The 19,953-nt window shown below is 44.0% G+C and overlaps 1 protein-coding gene across 4 annotated transcripts in view; it reads left to right on the forward strand.

Moving 5' to 3' along the window:
• Window positions 1-19,926, forward strand: part of LOC120483146 (serine/threonine-protein phosphatase 2A 55 kDa regulatory subunit B beta isoform) — a 122,483-nt gene extending 102,557 nt beyond the window's left edge. For all 4 annotated transcript variants that reach the window (XM_089123944.1, XM_089123946.1, XM_089123947.1 and 1 more), the window contains 4 exons: window positions 17,131-17,295; window positions 18,150-18,319; window positions 18,412-18,503; window positions 18,762-19,926. In XM_089123944.1, coding sequence (XP_088980070.1) covers window positions 17,131-17,295; window positions 18,150-18,319; window positions 18,412-18,503; window positions 18,762-19,041 — 707 coding nt within the window. In that variant the 3' untranslated portion in view covers window positions 19,042-19,926. The remainder of the gene's footprint in view (window positions 1-17,130; window positions 17,296-18,149; window positions 18,320-18,411; window positions 18,504-18,761) is intronic.
• Window positions 19,927-19,953: the final 27 nt, after the last annotated feature.

The raw sequence follows: 19,953 nt of genomic DNA on the forward strand, positions 1-19,953 counted from the left end.
CAAGTTTCTCCAATCCTCTCAAAACTCTGGATTATGATAGAGGGCCGCGAGACTTTGCCCTGAGCGCAAAAATGGAGGCTCTAGACCCCTCCAGAGCTGAGATATCGAAACTCAAAATTTCGACCCGAAAAAAAAACGACAGTGTTACCCCTTACGTTTTTTTGCGTTTTCGGGCGAAAAATCAAGTTTCTCCAATCCTCTCAAAACTCTGGATTATGATAGAGGGCCGCGAGACTTTGCCCTGAGCTCAAAAATGGAGGCTCTAGACCCCTCCAGAGCTGAGATATCGAAACTCAAAATTTCGACCCGAAAAAAAAACGACAGTGTTACCCCTTACGTTTTTTTGCGTTTTCGGGCGAAAAATCAAGTTTCTCCAATCCTCTCAAAACTCTGGATTATGATAGAGGGCCGCGAGACTTTGCCCCGAGCGCAAAAATGGAGGCTCTAGACCCTTCCAGAGCTGAGATATCGAACCTCAAAATTTCGACCCGAAAAAAAAACGACAGTGTTACCCCTTACGTTTTTTTGCGTTTTCGGGCGAAAAATCAAGTTTCTCCAATCCTCTCAAAACTCTCGATTATGATAGAGGGCCGCGAGACTTTGCCCTGAGCGCAAAAATGGAGGCTCTAGACCCTTCCAGAGCTGAGATATCGAAACTCAAAATTTCGACCCGAAAAAAAAAACGACAGTGTTACCCCTTACGTTTTTTTGCGTTTTCGGGCGAAAAATCAAGTTTCTCCAATCCTCTCAAAACTCTGGATTATGATAGAGGGCCGCGAGACTTTGCCCTGAGCGCAAAAATGGAGGCTCTAGACCCCTCCAGAGCTGAGATATCGAACCTCAAAATTTCGACCCGAAAAAAAAACGACAGTGTTACCCCTTACGTTTTTTTGCGTTTTCGGGCGAAAAATCAAGTTTCTCCAATCCTCTCAAAACTCTGGATTATGATAGAGGGCCGCGAGACTTTGCCCTGAGCGCAAAAATGGAGGCTCTAGACCCTTCCAGAGCTGAGATATCGAAACTCAAAATTTCGACCCGAAAAAAAAAACGACAGTGTTACCCCTTACGTTTTTTTGCGTTTTCGGGCGAAAAATCAAGTTTCTCCAATCCTCTCAAAACTCTGGATTATGATAGAGGGCCGGGAGACTTTGCCCTGAGCGCAAAAATGGAGGCTCTAGACCCCTCCAGAGCTGAGATATCGAAACTCAAAATTTCGACCCGAAAAAAAAACGACAGTGTTACCCCTTACGTTTTTTTGCGTTTTCGGGCGAAAAATCAAGTTTCTCCAATCCTCTCAAAACTCTGGATTATGATAGAGGGCCGCGAGACTTTGCCCTGAGCGCAAAAATGGAGGCTCTAGACCCCTCCAGAGCTGAGATATCGAAACTCAAAATTTCGACCCGAAAAAAAAAACGACAGTGTTACCCCTTACGTTTTTTTGCGTTTTCGGGCGAAAAATCAAGTTTCTCCAATCCCCTCAAAACTCTGGATTATGATAGAGGGCCGCGAGACTTTGCCCTGAGCGCAAAAATGGAGGCTCTAGACCCCTCCAGAGCTGAGATATCGAAACTCAAAATTTCGACCCGAAAAAAAACGACAGTGTTACCCCTTACGTTTTTTTGCGTTTTCGGGCGAAAAATCAAGTTTCTCCAATCCTCTCAAAACTCTGGATTATGATAGAGGGCCGCGAGACTTTGCCCTGAGCGCAAAAATGGAGGCTCTAGACCCCTCCAGAGCTGAGATATCGAAACTCAAAATTTCGACCCGAAAAAAAAACGACAGTGTTACCCCTTACGTTTTTTTGCGTTTTCGGGCGAAAAATCAAGTTTCTCCAATCCTCTCAAAACTCTGGATTATGATAGAGGGCCGCGAGACTTTGCCCTGAGCGCAAAAATGGAGGCTCTAGACCCCTCCAGAGCTGAGATATCGAAACTCAAAATTTCGACCCGAAAAAAAACGACAGTGTTACCCCTTACGTTTTTTTGCGTTTTCGGGCGAAAAATCAAGTTTCTCCAATCCCCTCAAAACTCTGGATTATGATAGAGGGCCGCGAGACTTTGCCCTGAGCGCAAAAATGGAGGCTCTAGACCCCTCCAGAGCTGAGATATCGAAACTCAAAATTTCGACCCGAAAAAAAAACGACAGTGTTACCCCTTACGTTTTTTTGCGTTTTCGGGCGAAAAATCAAGTTTCTCCAATCCTCTCAAAACTCTGGATTATGATAGAGGGCCGCGAGACTTTGCCCTGAGCGCAAAAATGGAGGCTCTAGACCCCTCCAGAGCTGAGATATCGAAACTCAAAATTTCGACCCGAAAAAAAAACGACAGTGTTACCCCTTACGTTTTTTTGCGTTTTCGGGCGAAAAATCAAGTTTCTCCAATCCTCTCAAAACTCTGGATTATGATAGAGGGCCGCGAGACTTTGCCCTGAGCGCAAAAATGGAGGCTCTAGACCCCTCCAGAGCTGAGATATCGAAACTCAAAATTTCGACCCGAAAAAAAAACGACAGTGTTACCCCTTACGTTTTTTTGCGTTTTCGGGCGAAAAATCAAGTTTCTCCAATCCTCTCAAAACTCTGGATTATGATAGAGGGCCGCGAGACTTTGCCCTGAGCTCAAAAATGGAGGCTCTAGACCCCTCCAGAGCTGAGATATCGAAACTCAAAATTTCGACCCGAAAAAAAAACGACAGTGTTACCCCTTACGTTTTTTTGCGTTTTCGGGCGAAAAATCAAGTTTCTCCAATCCTCTCAAAACTCTGGATTATGATAGAGGGCCGCGAGACTTTGCCCCGAGCGCAAAAATGGAGGCTCTAGACCCTTCCAGAGCTGAGATATCGAACCTCAAAATTTCGACCCGAAAAAAAAACGACAGTGTTACCCCTTACGTTTTTTTGCGTTTTCGGGCGAAAAATCAAGTTTCTCCAATCCTCTCAAAACTCTCGATTATGATAGAGGGCCGCGAGACTTTGCCCTGAGCGCAAAAATGGAGGCTCTAGACCCTTCCAGAGCTGAGATATCGAAACTCAAAATTTCGACCCGAAAAAAAAAACGACAGTGTTACCCCTTACGTTTTTTTGCGTTTTCGGGCGAAAAATCAAGTTTCTCCAATCCTCTCAAAACTCTGGATTATGATAGAGGGCCGCGAGACTTTGCCCTGAGCGCAAAAATGGAGGCTCTAGACCCCTCCAGAGCTGAGATATCGAACCTCAAAATTTCGACCCGAAAAAAAAACGACAGTGTTACCCCTTACGTTTTTTTGCGTTTTCGGGCGAAAAATCAAGTTTCTCCAATCCTCTCAAAACTCTGGATTATGATAGAGGGCCGCGAGACTTTGCCCTGAGCGCAAAAATGGAGGCTCTAGACCCCTCCAGAGCTGAGATATCGAAACTCAAAATTTCGACCCGAAAAAAAAAACGACAGTGTTACCCCTTACGTTTTTTTGCGTTTTCGGGCGAAAAATCAAGTTTCTCCAATCCTCTCAAAACTCTGGATTATGATAGAGGGCCGCGAGACTTTGCCCTGAGCGCAAAAATGGAGGCTCTAGACCCTTCCAGAGCTGAGATATCGAAACTCAAAATTTCGACCCGAAAAAAAAAAACGACAGTGTTACCCCTTACGTTTTTTTGCGTTTTCGGGCGAAAAATCAAGTTTCTCCAATCCTCTCAAAACTCTGGATTATGATAGAGGGCCGCGAGACTTTGCCCTGAGCGCAAAAATGGAGGCTCTAGACCCCTCCAGAGCTGAGATATCGAAACTCAAAATTTCGACCCGAAAAAAAAACGACAGTGTTACCCCTTACGTTTTTTTGCGTTTTCGGGCGAAAAATCAAGTTTCTCCAATCCTCTCAAAACTCTGGATTATGATAGAGGGCCGCGAGACCTTGCCCTGAGCGCAAAAATGGAGGCTCTAGACCCCTCCAGAGCTGAGATATCGAAACTCAAAATTTCGACCCGAAAAAAAAACGACAGTGTTACCCCTTACGTTTTTTTGCGTTTTCGGGCGAAAAATCAAGTTTCTCCAATCCTCTCAAAACTCTGGATTATGATAGAGGGCCGCGAGACCTTGCCCTGAGCGCAAAAATGGAGGCTCTAGACCCTTCCAGAGCTGAGATATCGAAACTCAAAATTTCGACCCGAAAAAAAAACGACAGTGTTACCCCTTACGTTTTTTTGCGTTTTCGGGCGAAAAATCAAGTTTCTCCAATCCTCTCAAAACTCTGGATTATGATAGAGGGCCGCGAGACTTTGCCCTGAGCGCAAAAATGGAGGCTCTAGACCCCTCCAGAGCTGAGATATCGAAACTCAAAATTTCGACCCGAAAAAAAAAACGACAGTGTTACCCCTTACGTTTTTTTGCGTTTTCGGGCGAAAAATCAAGTTTCTCCAATCCCCTCAAAACTCTGGATTATGATAGAGGGCCGCGAGACTTTGCCCTGAGCGCAAAAATGGAGGCTCTAGACCCCTCCAGAGCTGAGATATCGAAACTCAAAATTTCGACCCGAAAAAAAAACGACAGTGTTACCCCTTACGTTTTTTTGCGTTTTCGGGCGAAAAATCAAGTTTCTCCAATCCTCTCAAAACTCTGGATTATGATAGAGGGCCGCGAGACTTTGCCCTGAGCGCAAAAATGGAGGCTCTAGACCCCTCCAGAGCTGAGATATCGAAACTCAAAATTTCGACCCGAAAAAAAAACGACAGTGTTACCCCTTACGTTTTTTTGCGTTTTCGGGCGAAAAATCAAGTTTCTCCAATCCTCTCAAAACTCTGGATTATGATAGAGGGCCGCGAGACTTTGCCCTGAGCGCAAAAATGGAGGCTCTAGACCCCTCCAGAGCTGAGATATCGAAACTCAAAATTTCGACCCGAAAAAAAACGACAGTGTTACCCCTTACGTTTTTTTGCGTTTTCGGGCGAAAAATCAAGTTTCTCCAATCCTCTCAAAACTCTGGATTATGATAGAGGGCCGCGAGACTTTGCCCTGAGCGCAAAAATGGAGGCTCTAGACCCCTCCAGAGCTGAGATATCGAAACTCAAAATTTCGACCCGAAAAAAAAACGACAGTGTTACCCCTTACGTTTTTTTGCGTTTTCGGGCGAAAAATCAAGTTTCTCCAATCCTCTCAAAACTCTGGATTATGATAGAGGGCCGCGAGACTTTGCCCTGAGCGCAAAAATGGAGGCTCTAGACCCCTCCAGAGCTGAGATATCGAAACTCAAAATTTCGACCCGAAAAAAAAAACGACAGTGTTACCCCTTACGTTTTTTTGCGTTTTCGGGCGAAAAATCAAGTTTCTCCAATCCTCTCAAAACTCTGGATTATGATAGAGGGCCGCGAGACTTTGCCCTGAGCGCAAAAATGGAGGCTCTAGACCCCTCCAGAGCTGAGATATCGAAACTCAAAATTTCGACCCGGAAAAAAAACGACAGTGTTACCCCTTACGTTTTTTTGCGTTTTCGGGCGAAAAATCAAGTTTCTCCAATCCTCTCAAAACTCTGGATTATGATAGAGGGCCGCGAGACTTTGCCCTGAGCTCAAAAATGGAGGCTCTAGACCCCTCCAGAGCTGAGATATCGAAACTCAAAATTTCGACCCGAAAAAAAAACGACAGTGTTACCCCTTACGTTTTTTTGCGTTTTCGGGCGAAAAATCAAGTTTCTCCAATCCTCTCAAAACTCTGGATTATGATAGAGGGCCGCGAGACTTTGCCCTGAGCGCAAAAATGGAGGCTCTAGACCCTTCCAGAGCTGAGATATCGAACCTCAAAATTTCGACCCGAAAAAAAAACGACAGTGTTACCCCTTACGTTTTTTTGCGTTTTCGGGCGAAAAATCAAGTTTCTCCAATCCTCTCAAAACTCTGGATTATGATAGAGGGCCGCGAGACTTTGCCCTGAGCTCAAAAATGGAGGCTCTAGACCCTTCCAGAGCTGAGATATCGAAACTCAAAATTTCGACCCGAAAAAAAAACGACAGTGTTACCCCTTACGTTTTTTTGCGTTTTCGGGCGAAAAATCAAGTTTCTCCAATCCTCTCAAAACTCTGGATTATGATAGAGGGCCGCGAGACTTTGCCCTGAGCGCAAAAATGGAGGCTCTAGACCCTTCCAGAGCTGAGATATCGAACCTCAAAATTTCGACCCGAAAAAAAAACGACAGTGTTACCCCTTACGTTTTTTTGCGTTTTCGGGCGAAAAATCAAGTTTCTCCAATCCTCTCAAAACTCTGGATTATGATAGAGGGCCGCGAGACTTTGCCCTGAGCGCAAAAATGGAGGCTCTAGACCCCTCCAGAGCTGAGATATCGAAACTCAAAATTTCGACCCGAAAAAAAAAACGACAGTGTTACCCCTTACGTTTTTTTGCGTTTTCGGGCGAAAAATCAAGTTTCTCCAATCCTCTCAAAACTCTGGATTATGATAGAGGGCCGCGAGACTTTGCCCTGAGCGCAAAAATGGAGGCTCTAGACCCTTCCAGAGCTGAGATATCGAAACTCAAAATTTCGACCCGAAAAAAAAAAACGACAGTGTTACCCCTTACGTTTTTTTGCGTTTTCGGGCGAAAAATCAAGTTTCTCCAATCCTCTCAAAACTCTGGATTATGATAGAGGGCCGCGAGACTTTGCCCTGAGCGCAAAAATGGAGGCTCTAGACCCCTCCAGAGCTGAGATATCGAAACTCAAAATTTCGACCCGAAAAAAAAACGACAGTGTTACCCCTTACGTTTTTTTGCGTTTTCGGGCGAAAAATCAAGTTTCTCCAATCCTCTCAAAACTCTGGATTATGATAGAGGGCCGCGAGACCTTGCCCTGAGCGCAAAAATGGAGGCTCTAGACCCCTCCAGAGCTGAGATATCGAAACTCAAAATTTCGACCCGAAAAAAAAACGACAGTGTTACCCCTTACGTTTTTTTGCGTTTTCGGGCGAAAAATCAAGTTTCTCCAATCCTCTCAAAACTCTGGATTATGATAGAGGGCCGCGAGACCTTGCCCTGAGCGCAAAAATGGAGGCTCTAGACCCTTCCAGAGCTGAGATATCGAAACTCAAAATTTCGACCCGAAAAAAAAACGACAGTGTTACCCCTTACGTTTTTTTGCGTTTTCGGGCGAAAAATCAAGTTTCTCCAATCCTCTCAAAACTCTGGATTATGATAGAGGGCCGCGAGACTTTGCCCTGAGCGCAAAAATGGAGGCTCTAGACCCTTCCAGAGCTGAGATATCGAAACTCAAAATTTCGACCCGAAAAAAAAACGACAGTGTTACCCCTTACGTTTTTTTGCGTTTTCGGGCGAAAAATCAAGTTTCTCCAATCCTCTCAAAACTCTGGATTATGATAGAGGGCCGCGAGACTTTGCCCTGAGCGCAAAAATGGAGGCTCTAGACCCTTCCAGAGCTGAGATATCGAAACTCAAAATTTCGACCCGAAAAAAAAAACGACAGTGTTACCCCTTACGTTTTTTTGCGTTTTCGGGCGAAAAATCAAGTTTCTCCAATCCTCTCAAAACTCTGGATTATGATAGAGGGCCGCGAGACTTTGCCCTGAGCGCAAAAATGGAGGCTCTAGACCCCTCCAGAGCTGAGATATCGAAACTCAAAATTTCGACCCGAAAAAAAAACGACAGTGTTACACCTTACGTTTTTTTGCGTTTTCGGGCGAAAAATCAAGTTTCTCCAATCCTCTCAAAACTCTGGATTATGATAGAGGGCCGCGAGACTTTGCCCTGAGCGCAAAAATGGAGGCTCTAGACCCTTCCAGAGCTGAGATATCGAAACTCAAAATTTCGACCCGAAAAAAAAAACGACAGTGTTACCCCTTACGTTTTTTTGCGTTTTCGGGCGAAAAATCAAGTTTCTCCAATCCTCTCAAAACTCTGGATTATGATAGAGGGCCGCGAGACTTTGCCCTGAGCGCAAAAATGGAGGCTCTAGACCCTTCCAGAGCTGAGATATCGAAACTCAAAATTTCGACCCGAAAAAAAAACGACAGTGTTACCCCTTACGTTTTTTTGCGTTTTCGGGCGAAAAATCAAGTTTCTCCAATCCTCTCAAAACTCTGGATTATGATAGAGGGCCGCGAGACTTTGCCCTGAGCGCAAAAATGGAGGCTCTAGACCCTTCCAGAGCTGAGATATCGAAACTCAAAATTTCGACCCGAAAAAAAAACGACAGTGTTACCCCTTACGTTTTTTTGCGTTTTCGGGCGAAAAATCAAGTTTCTCCAATCCTCTCAAAACTCTGGATTATGATAGAGGGCCGCGAGACTTTGCCCTGAGCGCAAAAATGGAGGCTCTAGACCCCTCCAGAGCTGAGATATCGAAACTCAAAATTTCGACCCGAAAAAAAAAACGACAGTGTTACCCCTTACGTTTTTTTGCGTTTTCGGGCGAAAAATCAAGTTTCTCCAATCCTCTCAAAACTCTGGATTATGATAGAGGGCCGCGAGACTTTGCCCTGAGCGCAAAAATGGAGGCTCTAGACCCCTCCAGAGCTGAGATATCGAAACTCAAAATTTCGACCCGAAAAAAAAACGACAGTGTTACCCCTTACGTTTTTTTGCGTTTTCGGGCGAAAAATCAAGTTTCTCCAATCCTCTCAAAACTCTGGATTATGATAGAGGGCCGCGAGACTTTGCCCTGAGCTCAAAAATGGAGGCTCTAGACCCCTCCAGAGCTGAGATATCGAAACTCAAAATTTCGACCCGAAAAAAAAACGACAGTGTTACCCCTTACGTTTTTTTGCGTTTTCGGGCGAAAAATCAAGTTTCTCCAATCCTCTCAAAACTCTGGATTATGATAGAGGGCCGCGAGACTTTGCCCTGAGCGCAAAAATGGAGGCTCTAGACCCTTCCAGAGCTGAGATATCGAAACTCAAAATTTCGACCCGAAAAAAAAACGACAGTGTTACCCCTTACGTTTTTTTGCGTTTTCGGGCGAAAAATCAAGTTTCTCCAATCCTCTCAAAACTCTGGATTATGATAGAGGGCCGCGAGACTTTGCCCTGAGCTCAAAAATGGAGGCTCTAGACCCTTCCAGAGCTGAGATATCGAAACTCAAAATTTCGACCCGAAAAAAAAACGACAGTGTTACCCCTTACGTTTTTTTGCGTTTTCGGGCGAAAAATCAAGTTTCTCCAATCCTCTCAAAACTCTGGATTATGATAGAGGGCCGCGAGACTTTGCCCTGAGCGCAAAAATGGAGGCTCTAGACCCTTCCAGAGCTGAGATATCGAAACTCAAAATTTCGACCCGAAAAAAAAACGACAGTGTTACCCCTTACGTTTTTTTGCGTTTTCGGGCGAAAAATCAAGTTTCTCCAATCCTCTCAAAACTCTGGATTATGATAGAGGGCCGCGAGACTTTGCCCTGAGCGCAAAAATGGAGGCTCTAGACCCTTCCAGAGCTGAGATATCGAAACTCAAAATTTCGACCCGAAAAAAAAACGACAGTGTTACCCCTTACGTTTTTTTGCGTTTTCGGGCGAAAAATCAAGTTTCTCCAATCCTCTCAAAACTCTGGATTATGATAGAGGGCCGCGAGACTTTGCCCTGAGCGCAAAAATGGAGGCTCTAGACCCCTCCAGAGCTGAGATATCGAAACTCAAAATTTCGACCCGAAAAAAAAACGACAGTGTTACCCCTTACGTTTTTTTGCGTTTTCGGGCGAAAAATCAAGTTTCTCCAATCCTCTCAAAACTCTGGATTATGATAGAGGGCCGCGAGACTTTGCCCTGAGCTCAAAAATGGAGGCTCTAGACCCCTCCAGAGCTGAGATATCGAAACTCAAAATTTCGACCCGAAAAAAAAACGACAGTGTTACCCCTTACGTTTTTTTGCGTTTTCGGGCGAAAAATCAAGTTTCTCCAATCCTCTCAAAACTCTGGATTATGATAGAGGGCCGCGAGACTTTGCCCCGAGCGCAAAAATGGAGGCTCTAGACCCTTCCAGAGCTGAGATATCGAACCTCAAAATTTCGACCCGAAAAAAAAACGACAGTGTTACCCCTTACGTTTTTTTGCGTTTTCGGGCGAAAAATCAAGTTTCTCCAATCCTCTCAAAACTCTCGATTATGATAGAGGGCCGCGAGACTTTGCCCTGAGCGCAAAAATGGAGGCTCTAGACCCTTCCAGAGCTGAGATATCGAAACTCAAAATTTCGACCCGAAAAAAAAAAACGACAGTGTTACCCCTTACGTTTTTTTGCGTTTTCGGGCGAAAAATCAAGTTTCTCCAATCCTCTCAAAACTCTGGATTATGATAGAGGGCCGCGAGACTTTGCCCTGAGCGCAAAAATGGAGGCTCTAGACCCCTCCAGAGCTGAGATATCGAACCTCAAAATTTCGACCCGAAAAAAAAACGACAGTGTTACCCCTTACGTTTTTTTGCGTTTTCGGGCGAAAAATCAAGTTTCTCCAATCCTCTCAAAACTCTGGATTATGATAGAGGGCCGCGAGACTTTGCCCTGAGCGCAAAAATGGAGGCTCTAGACCCTTCCAGAGCTGAGATATCGAAACTCAAAATTTCGACCCGAAAAAAAAAACGACAGTGTTACCCCTTACGTTTTTTTGCGTTTTCGGGCGAAAAATCAAGTTTCTCCAATCCTCTCAAAACTCTGGATTATGATAGAGGGCCGGGAGACTTTGCCCTGAGCGCAAAAATGGAGGCTCTAGACCCCTCCAGAGCTGAGATATCGAAACTCAAAATTTCGACCCGAAAAAAAAACGACAGTGTTACCCCTTACGTTTTTTTGCGTTTTCGGGCGAAAAATCAAGTTTCTCCAATCCTCTCAAAACTCTGGATTATGATAGAGGGCCGCGAGACTTTGCCCTGAGCGCAAAAATGGAGGCTCTAGACCCTTCCAGAGCTGAGATATCGAAACTCAAAATTTCGACCCGAAAAAAAAAACGACAGTGTTACCCCTTACGTTTTTTTGCGTTTTCGGGCGAAAAATCAAGTTTCTCCAATCCTCTCAAAACTCTGGATTATGATAGAGGGCCGGGAGACTTTGCCCTGAGCGCAAAAATGGAGGCTCTAGACCCCTCCAGAGCTGAGATATCGAAACTCAAAATTTCGACCCGAAAAAAAAAACGACAGTGTTACCCCTTACGTTTTTTTGCGTTTTCGGGCGAAAAATCAAGTTTCTCCAATCCCCTCAAAACTCTGGATTATGATAGAGGGCCGCGAGACTTTGCCCTGAGCGCAAAAATGGAGGCTCTAGACCCCTCCAGAGCTGAGATATCGAAACTCAAAATTTCGACCCGAAAAAAAAACGACAGTGTTACCCCTTACGTTTTTTTGCGTTTTCGGGCGAAAAATCAAGTTTCTCCAATCCTCTCAAAACTCTGGATTATGATAGAGGGCCGCGAGACTTTGCCCTGAGCGCAAAAATGGAGGCTCTAGACCCCTCCAGAGCTGAGATATCGAAACTCAAAATTTCGACCCGAAAAAAAAACGACAGTGTTACCCCTTACGTTTTTTTGCGTTTTCGGGCGAAAAATCAAGTTTCTCCAATCCCCTCAAAACTCTGGATTATGATAGAGGGCCGCGAGACTTTGCCCTGAGCGCAAAAATGGAGGCTCTAGACCCCTCCAGAGCTGAGATATCGAAACTCAAAATTTCGACCCGAAAAAAAACGACAGTGTTACCCCTTACGTTTTTTTGCGTTTTCGGGCGAAAAATCAAGTTTCTCCAATCCTCTCAAAACTCTGGATTATGATAGAGGGCCGCGAGACTTTGCCCTGAGCGCAAAAATGGAGGCTCTAGACCCCTCCAGAGCTGAGATATCGAAACTCAAAATTTCGACCCGAAAAAAAAACGACAGTGTTACCCCTTACGTTTTTTTGCGTTTTCGGGCGAAAAATCAAGTTTCTCCAATCCTCTCAAAACTCTGGATTATGATAGAGGGCCGCGAGACTTTGCCCTGAGCGCAAAAATGGAGGCTCTAGACCCCTCCAGAGCTGAGATATCGAAACTCAAAATTTCGACCCGAAAAAAAAAACGACAGTGTTACCCCTTACGTTTTTTTGCGTTTTCGGGCGAAAAATCAAGTTTCTCCAATCCTCTCAAAACTCTGGATTATGATAGAGGGCCGCGAGACTTTGCCCTGAGCGCAAAAATGGAGGCTCTAGACCCCTCCAGAGCTGAGATATCGAAACTCAAAATTTCGACCCGGAAAAAAAACGACAGTGTTACCCCTTACGTTTTTTTGCGTTTTCGGGCGAAAAATCAAGTTTCTCCAATCCTCTCAAAACTCTGGATTATGATAGAGGGCCGCGAGACTTTGCCCTGAGCTCAAAAATGGAGGCTCTAGACCCCTCCAGAGCTGAGATATCGAAACTCAAAATTTCGACCCGAAAAAAAAACGACAGTGTTACCCCTTACGTTTTTTTGCGTTTTCGGGCGAAAAATCAAGTTTCTCCAATCCTCTCAAAACTCTGGATTATGATAGAGGGCCGCGAGACTTTGCCCTGAGCGCAAAAATGGAGGCTCTAGACCCTTCCAGAGCTGAGATATCGAACCTCAAAATTTCGACCCGAAAAAAAAACGACAGTGTTACCCCTTACGTTTTTTTGCGTTTTCGGGCGAAAAATCAAGTTTCTCCAATCCTCTCAAAACTCTGGATTATGATAGAGGGCCGCGAGACTTTGCCCTGAGCTCAAAAATGGAGGCTCTAGACCCTTCCAGAGCTGAGATATCGAAACTCAAAATTTCGACCCGAAAAAAAAACGACAGTGTTACCCCTTACGTTTTTTTGCGTTTTCGGGCGAAAAATCAAGTTTCTCCAATCCTCTCAAAACTCTGGATTATGATAGAGGGCCGCGAGACTTTGCCCTGAGCGCAAAAATGGAGGCTCTAGACCCTTCCAGAGCTGAGATATCGAACCTCAAAATTTCGACCCGAAAAAAAAACGACAGTGTTACCCCTTACGTTTTTTTGCGTTTTCGGGCGAAAAATCAAGTTTCTCCAATCCTCTCAAAACTCTGGATTATGATAGAGGGCCGCGAGACTTTGCCCTGAGCGCAAAAATGGAGGCTCTAGACCCCTCCAGAGCTGAGATATCGAAACTCAAAATTTCGACCCGAAAAAAAAAACGACAGTGTTACCCCTTACGTTTTTTTGCGTTTTCGGGCGAAAAATCAAGTTTCTCCAATCCTCTCAAAACTCTGGATTATGATAGAGGGCCGCGAGACTTTGCCCTGAGCGCAAAAATGGAGGCTCTAGACCCTTCCAGAGCTGAGATATCGAAACTCAAAATTTCGACCCGAAAAAAAAACGACAGTGTTACCCCTTACGTTTTTTTGCGTTTTCGGGCGAAAAATCAAGTTTCTCCAATCCTCTCAAAACTCTGGATTATGATAGAGGGCCGCGAGACTTTGCCCTGAGCGCAAAAATGGAGGCTCTAGACCCCTCCAGAGCTGAGATATCGAAACTCAAAATTTCGACCCGAAAAAAAAAACGACAGTGTTACCCCTTACGTTTTTTTGCTTTTTCGGGCGAAAAATCAAGTTTCTCCAATCCTCTCAAAACTCTGGATTATGATAGAGGGCCGCGAGACTTAGACCTGAGCGCAAAAATGGAGGCTCTAGACCCTTCCAGAGCTGAGATATCGAAACTCAAAATTTCGCCCCGAAAAAAAAAACGACAGTGTTACCCCTTACGTTTTTTTTTTTTGGGCGAAAAATTAAGTATCCCCAATCTTCTTGAAACTCTGGATTCTGATAGAGGGCCGTGAGAGTTAGAAATGTGTGCAAAAATTGAGGCTCTAGACCTTTCCAGAGCTGAGATATTGAAACTCAAAAATTCGACCCGAAAAAAAAAAAACGACAGTGGTACCATTTTCGTTTTTTTTTTTCGGGCGAAAAATTAAGGTTCTCCAATCTTCACAAAACTCTGGATTCTGATAGAGGGCCGTGAGAGTTAGACCTGTATGCAAAAATGGAGGCTCTAGACCCTTCCAGAGCTGAGATATCGAAACTCAAAAATTCGACCCGAAAAAAAACCCGACAGTGTTACCCCTTACGTTTTTTTGCGTTTTCGGGCGAAAAATCAAGTTTCTCCAATCCTCTCAAAACTCTGGATTATGATAGAGGGCCGCGAGACTTTGCCCTGAGCGCAAAAATGGAGGCTCTAGACCCTTCCAGAGCTGAGATATCGAAACTCAAAATTTCGACCCGAAAAAAAAACGACAGTGTTACCCCTTACGTTTTTTTGCGTTTTCGGGCGAAAAATCAAGTTTCTCCAATCCTCTCAAAACTCTGGATTATGATAGAGGGCCGCGAGACCTTGCCCTGAGCGCAAAAATGGAGGCTCTAGACCCTTCCAGAGCTGAGATATCGAAACTCAAAATTTCGACCCGAAAAAAAAAACGACAGTGTTACACCTTACGTTTTTTTGCTTTTTCGGGCGAAAAATCAAGTTTCTCCAATCCTCTCAAAACTCTGGATTATGATAGAGGGCCGCAAGACTTTGCCCTGAGCGCAAAAATGGAGGCTCTAGACCCTTCCAGAGCTGAGATATCGAAACTCAAAATTTCGACCCGAAAAAAAAACGACAGTGTTACCCCTTACGTTTTTTTGCGTTTTCGGGCGAAAAATCAAGTTTCTCCAATCTTCTCAAAACTCTGGATTCTGATAGAGGGCCATGAGACTTAGACCTGAGCGCAAAAATGGAGGCTCTAGACCCTTCCAGAGCTGAGATATCGAAACTCAAAATTTCGCCCCGAAAAAAAAAAACGACAGTGTTACCCCTTACGTTTTTTTTTTGGGGGCGAAAAATTAAGTATCCCCAATCTTCTTGAAACTCTGGATTCTGATAGAGGGCCGTGAGAGTTAGAAATGTGTGCAAAAATTGAGGCTCTAGACCTTTCCAGAGCTGAGATATTGAAACTCAAAAATTCGACCCGAAAAAAAAAACGACAGTGTTACCCCTTTCTTTTTTTTTTCGGGCGAAAAATTAAGGTTCTCCAATCTTCTCAAAACTCTGGATTCTGATAGAGGGCCGTGAGACTTAGACCTGAGTGCCAAAATGGAGGCTCTAGACCCTTCCAGAGCTGAGATATCAAAGCTCAAAAATTCGACCCGAAAAAAAAAAACGACAGTGGTACCCCTTTCGTGTTTTTTTTTTTTTGGGCGAAAATTTAAGTTTCTCCAATCTTCTCAAAACTCTGGATTCTGATAGAGGGCCATGAGAGTTAGACCTGTGTGCAAAAATGGAGGCTCTAGACCCTTCCAGAGCTGAGATATCGAAACTCAAAAATTCGACCCGAAAAAAAAAACGACAGTGGTACCTTTTGTTTTTTTTTTTCGGGCGAAAAATTAAGGTTCTCCAATCTTCTCAAAACTCTGGATTCTGATAGAGGGCCGTGAGAGTTAGACCTGAGTGCAACAATGGAGGCTCTAGGCCCTTCCAGAGCTGAGATATCAAAACTCAAAAAATTCGACCCGAAAAAAAAAACGACAGTGGTACCTTTTGTTTTTTTTTTCGGGCGAAAAATTAAGGTTCTCCAATCTTCTCAAAACTCTGGATTCTGATAGAGGGCCATGAGACATAGACCCGAGTGCAAAAATGGAGGCTCTAGACCCTTCCAGAGCTGAGATATCAAAGCTCAAAAATTCGACCCGAAAAAAAACGACAGTGGTACCCCTTTCGTTTTTTGTTTTTTTTTCGGGCGAAAAATTAAGTTTCTCCAATCTTCTCAAAACTCTGGATTCTGATAGAGGGCCGTGAGACTTTGACCTGAGCGCAAAAATGGAGGCCTTAGACCCTTCCAGAGCTGAGATATTGAGATATTTATAATGGCATAAATGCTACGTAGGATCTCAATATCTCAGCTCTGGAAGGGTCTAGAGCCTCCATTTTTGCACTGAGGTCTAACCCTAACCCTAACACATTTAAAAAATCCTGATTTAAAACGTGCAATTCTACAGTTGTTTTTTAACTTTAATAAGTTAAATTTTACATACAAACTATGAAATACTGGCAAAAATATATACAAAATGTAAATACACCCTAGAAAATGTTGCTTGCTTCTGTGTTTGGAGTGAAGTGCTGCCATGCTTCTTTTCAATGTAGAGTTTTTTTTTTATATATAATTACTACATGCAGGGCTTTACTGGCATTTGATTGGATGACAAACGTTCAATTTCATGGACTGCAGGCTTTAAACTAGGTGAAATGCTCCAGAAGTTAAAAAAGGGGGCTGACATGTGATGTCTATTGTAATGGACACAAGGTCTGAATGGGTTAACTTTTATTCCTTTAACTTTTTGGTCTATTACTTGATGGAAGTCCTGATTCAATCTGAAATTTTATATAAGTTAAGCCTTTGTCACTGCATTCCTCTGCCATTCTAAAATCACCGTGATGCCCCAACTTTTGACTTATTGCTTTATCTTCCCAGAAGTCACTTTGTATCCAGACACAATAAATACTGACAGGCTTTTGTAACTAAATTAAGAACAAAAGGATTCAGCTAAAGCAGCAATCAAACAAACCCAGTAAGCCCCCAGCAGACTGTCTCTGCTGTCACTTAATTCTGACCGATAACACCTCTGTGATGCACATTACGCCCATTACCCTTTATCAAGTGTCTGCCACTAATCCTGACCCCTGCTTCCCCTCCCAAAGGTAAATAGTGTCCAGCTTACCCAAGCACGCATCCCTATCGATCATTATTGATTCCTGTTCTCGAGGACCCCGCAGAGCTGAGATGAGGAGTCTGTATCGGTGATTCTGTGGAGTCGCTCAAGGGAGTTGTAGATGATAAAGCCTGTTATTTGCCAACGGTCACACTGTAAATGTATGATCCTCGCTGGACGTTGTGATGGATAACCTGTCACTAGCCCGGACCAACAGATTGATGTAATGCTATATTTATGGCTCCTGGAGTTCTTTTATTTGATGTTTTTGATATAAGCCAGTTGTGAAAGCACAGATACCAGATTCTCCTGGGAGAAATTTAGCATGAGAGATTTTCTCAGTTGCGGATTAACCTTTTTGAAAGATGATTCATCCAGTAATTTGGGAAATTTAGATCTGATGCAATCCAATACATGTTGAGCCAGGACATTTATTAGGACATTTATTAAAAGGGATTTGATGATTCATGGGGAATAGGATTGTGGATCCTTCACTCTCCCTACTCAGATATTGTGGACATAAAGCCAGCCAACATGGAAGAGTTGACGGAGGTGATCACAGCGGCAGAGTTTCACCCTAACCAATGCAACACGTTCGTCTACAGTAGCAGCAAGGGCTCCATAAGATTGTGCGACATGAGAACCTCTGCACTTTGTGACAACCACTCTAAATGTGAGTTTACTAAGTCTTTTGACTGAGATGTGCTGTTCATTTAGTCTGCCAACTTACTGCAATCATTAGCTCTTTTACTCAAGATCTTGGATTAAACCAAATAGGGTTTAAGGCAGTATGTTTTAAGTTTTAGGACACCATTGGGTGACCTGATGGAGTTTTATGACACCATTGGGTCACCTGATGGAGTTTTAGGACACCATTGGGTGACCTGATGGAGTTTTAGGACACCATTGGGTGACCTGATGGAGTTTCAGGACACCATTGGGTGACCTGATGGAGTTTTAGGACACCATTGGGTGACCTGATGGAGTTTTAGGACACCATTGGGTCACCTGATGGAGATTTAGGACACCATTGGGTCACCTGATGGAGTTTTAGGACACCATTGGGTGACCTGATGGAGTTTTAGGACACCATTGGGTGACCTGATGGAGTTTTAGGACACCATTGGGTCACCTGATGGAGTTTTAGGACACCATTGGGTGACCTGATGGAGTTTTAGGACACCATAGGGTCACCTGATGGAGTTTTAGGACACCATTGGGTCACCTGATGGAGTTTTAGGACACCATTGGGTCACCTGATGGAGTTTTAGGACACCATTGGGTCACCTGATGGAGTTTTAGGACACCATTGGGTGACCTGATGGAGTTTTAAGACACCGTTGGGTCACTTGATGGAGTTTTAGGACACCATTAGGTCACTTGGAGTTTTTCGGTTCCTTGCCACTGTTGCCTTTGGCTTGCTCAGTTGGGGATATTCAAATTAATGAACCAATCAGTAATACCATTGATCAGCTCTACCAAACATGGATGTTTTTCCACTATGTTTTGATTGTTTCTCCCTATCAGTATTTGAGGAACCAGAAGACCCCAGTAATCGCTCCTTCTTCTCAGAGATCATCTCCTCCATCTCAGATGTGAAATTCAGCCACAGTGGACGCTACTTGATGACTCGTGACTATCTCACAGTGAAGGTGTGGGATGTGAACATGGAGAGCAAGCCTTTGGAAACTTACCAGGTACTGTCTCTGCAGATTAGACCATGACCAATGACTATGATGACGGTATAAACAAGGTGCTGATCGTGTGCTTTCGGTTCTTTCTTTGACAGGTCCATGACTACCTTAGGAGTAAGCTATGCTCTCTTTACGAAAACGACTGCATCTTCGACAAGTTTGAATGTGTCTGGAATGGAAATGACAGGTGTGTCAAAAGCGGGTGTGTCCAGTCCTCCTCTTGGATGTCCACATTCCAGTGTTTAGCTGTATCCTGGAGCTTTCGAGGAATCCTGAGAACCTTGATTAGTTGTTCAGATGTGTTTAATTGGGGTAGGAGGAAAACGGTGTCCCTCCAGGAGCAGGATTGGACAAATCCTTGGTCAAAAACAATCAAGTTTCGGACTATATATGGCCGATGTCAGGTAATAAGAGCTAACTCTTGTCTTTTTTCCTTTCCCATTAGTGTCCTAATGACAGGCTCCTACAACAACTTCTTCCGTATGTTCGATCGGAACACCAAGCGTGATGTGACTCTCGAGGCCTCGCGGGAGAACAGCAAACCCAGAGCCATCCTCAAGCCACGCAAGGTTTGTGTTGGCGGCAAGCGCCGGAAAGACGAAATCAGTGTGGACAGTCTGGACTTCAGCAAGAAGATCCTACACACTGCATGGCACCCCTACGAGAACATCATTGCTGTGGCTGCCACCAACAACCTCTACATATTTCAGGACAAGGTCAACTAGCGTGTAGCTCGGACGTCTCCAGGTATCACAGCGGCAAAAGGCGCCATTTCTCTAGATGGCTTGAGGTTGGACTCAACATCTAGATGAGCTTTGCCTTTACAGCAGATTTGATGCTGCACTGAATCGAACTACACAAAACTTGAAAGTGCATTGCAAACCACGAACAATGACACTGGCTGTTGGACTTTTGTTTTTAACTACTTCAAATCTTCTTCCTCTCAGTAGGTTTATTGGTTACGCACACCAATGCAGAGAGGACCCCTTTACTTTTAATGTAGCTGATGGCCCTTTCACATGACTCGTGTCAGGGTTTGACCGCTCTAACCGTCATGAGAAGCGTTGTAGATGGAAGGATGTTGCTAGGTTGCAAGAAAGAGGAAATGTACAAAATGAAAATTAGGAAAGCAACCAAAATGTGTTAAGTGTAGAAAAAAAGTCAAGCTTTGAAAGAAAAACGTGAATGTGTTCCTCTGAATGTCATGATATGCATCGTTCATGTAATGATATGCTTCAACAGTTAAAGTCGAATTTGCGTGAAACATTTTAGCTTGACACAATGCATTAGGGGACATCGAGTCGTGTGAAAGGGCCTTTTCGACCGAGTCAGTATTCAGCCTACATTTGAGTCGCACTCCTTGGCAGGACAGAGGACGCAGATGGCTCCGATAATGGAATACGTTATTGTGACTGCTGAAATAATCAGCTTATTTTTATTTCTCAGTTTACTTCGTGAAGGTGCACGCATCATCAAAACCCAACTTCAGGGTTGACTGATGCAACAAACAAGTCATGATGTAAACGATGTAGCAAATGTACTAATGTTCTGCTTTTGTTCTAATTTTATAAAGAAAAGGAGAAATTTAATAAAAATCAAGAGGAAAATTTTGTATTTGTATTGTAATTTCATGGCCT

Source organism: Pimephales promelas, chromosome 19 (genome assembly GCF_988280905.1).
Source record: "Pimephales promelas chromosome 19, fPimPro1.hap1.1, whole genome shotgun sequence".
Classification (NCBI taxonomy): domain Eukaryota; kingdom Metazoa; phylum Chordata; class Actinopteri; order Cypriniformes; family Leuciscidae; genus Pimephales; species Pimephales promelas.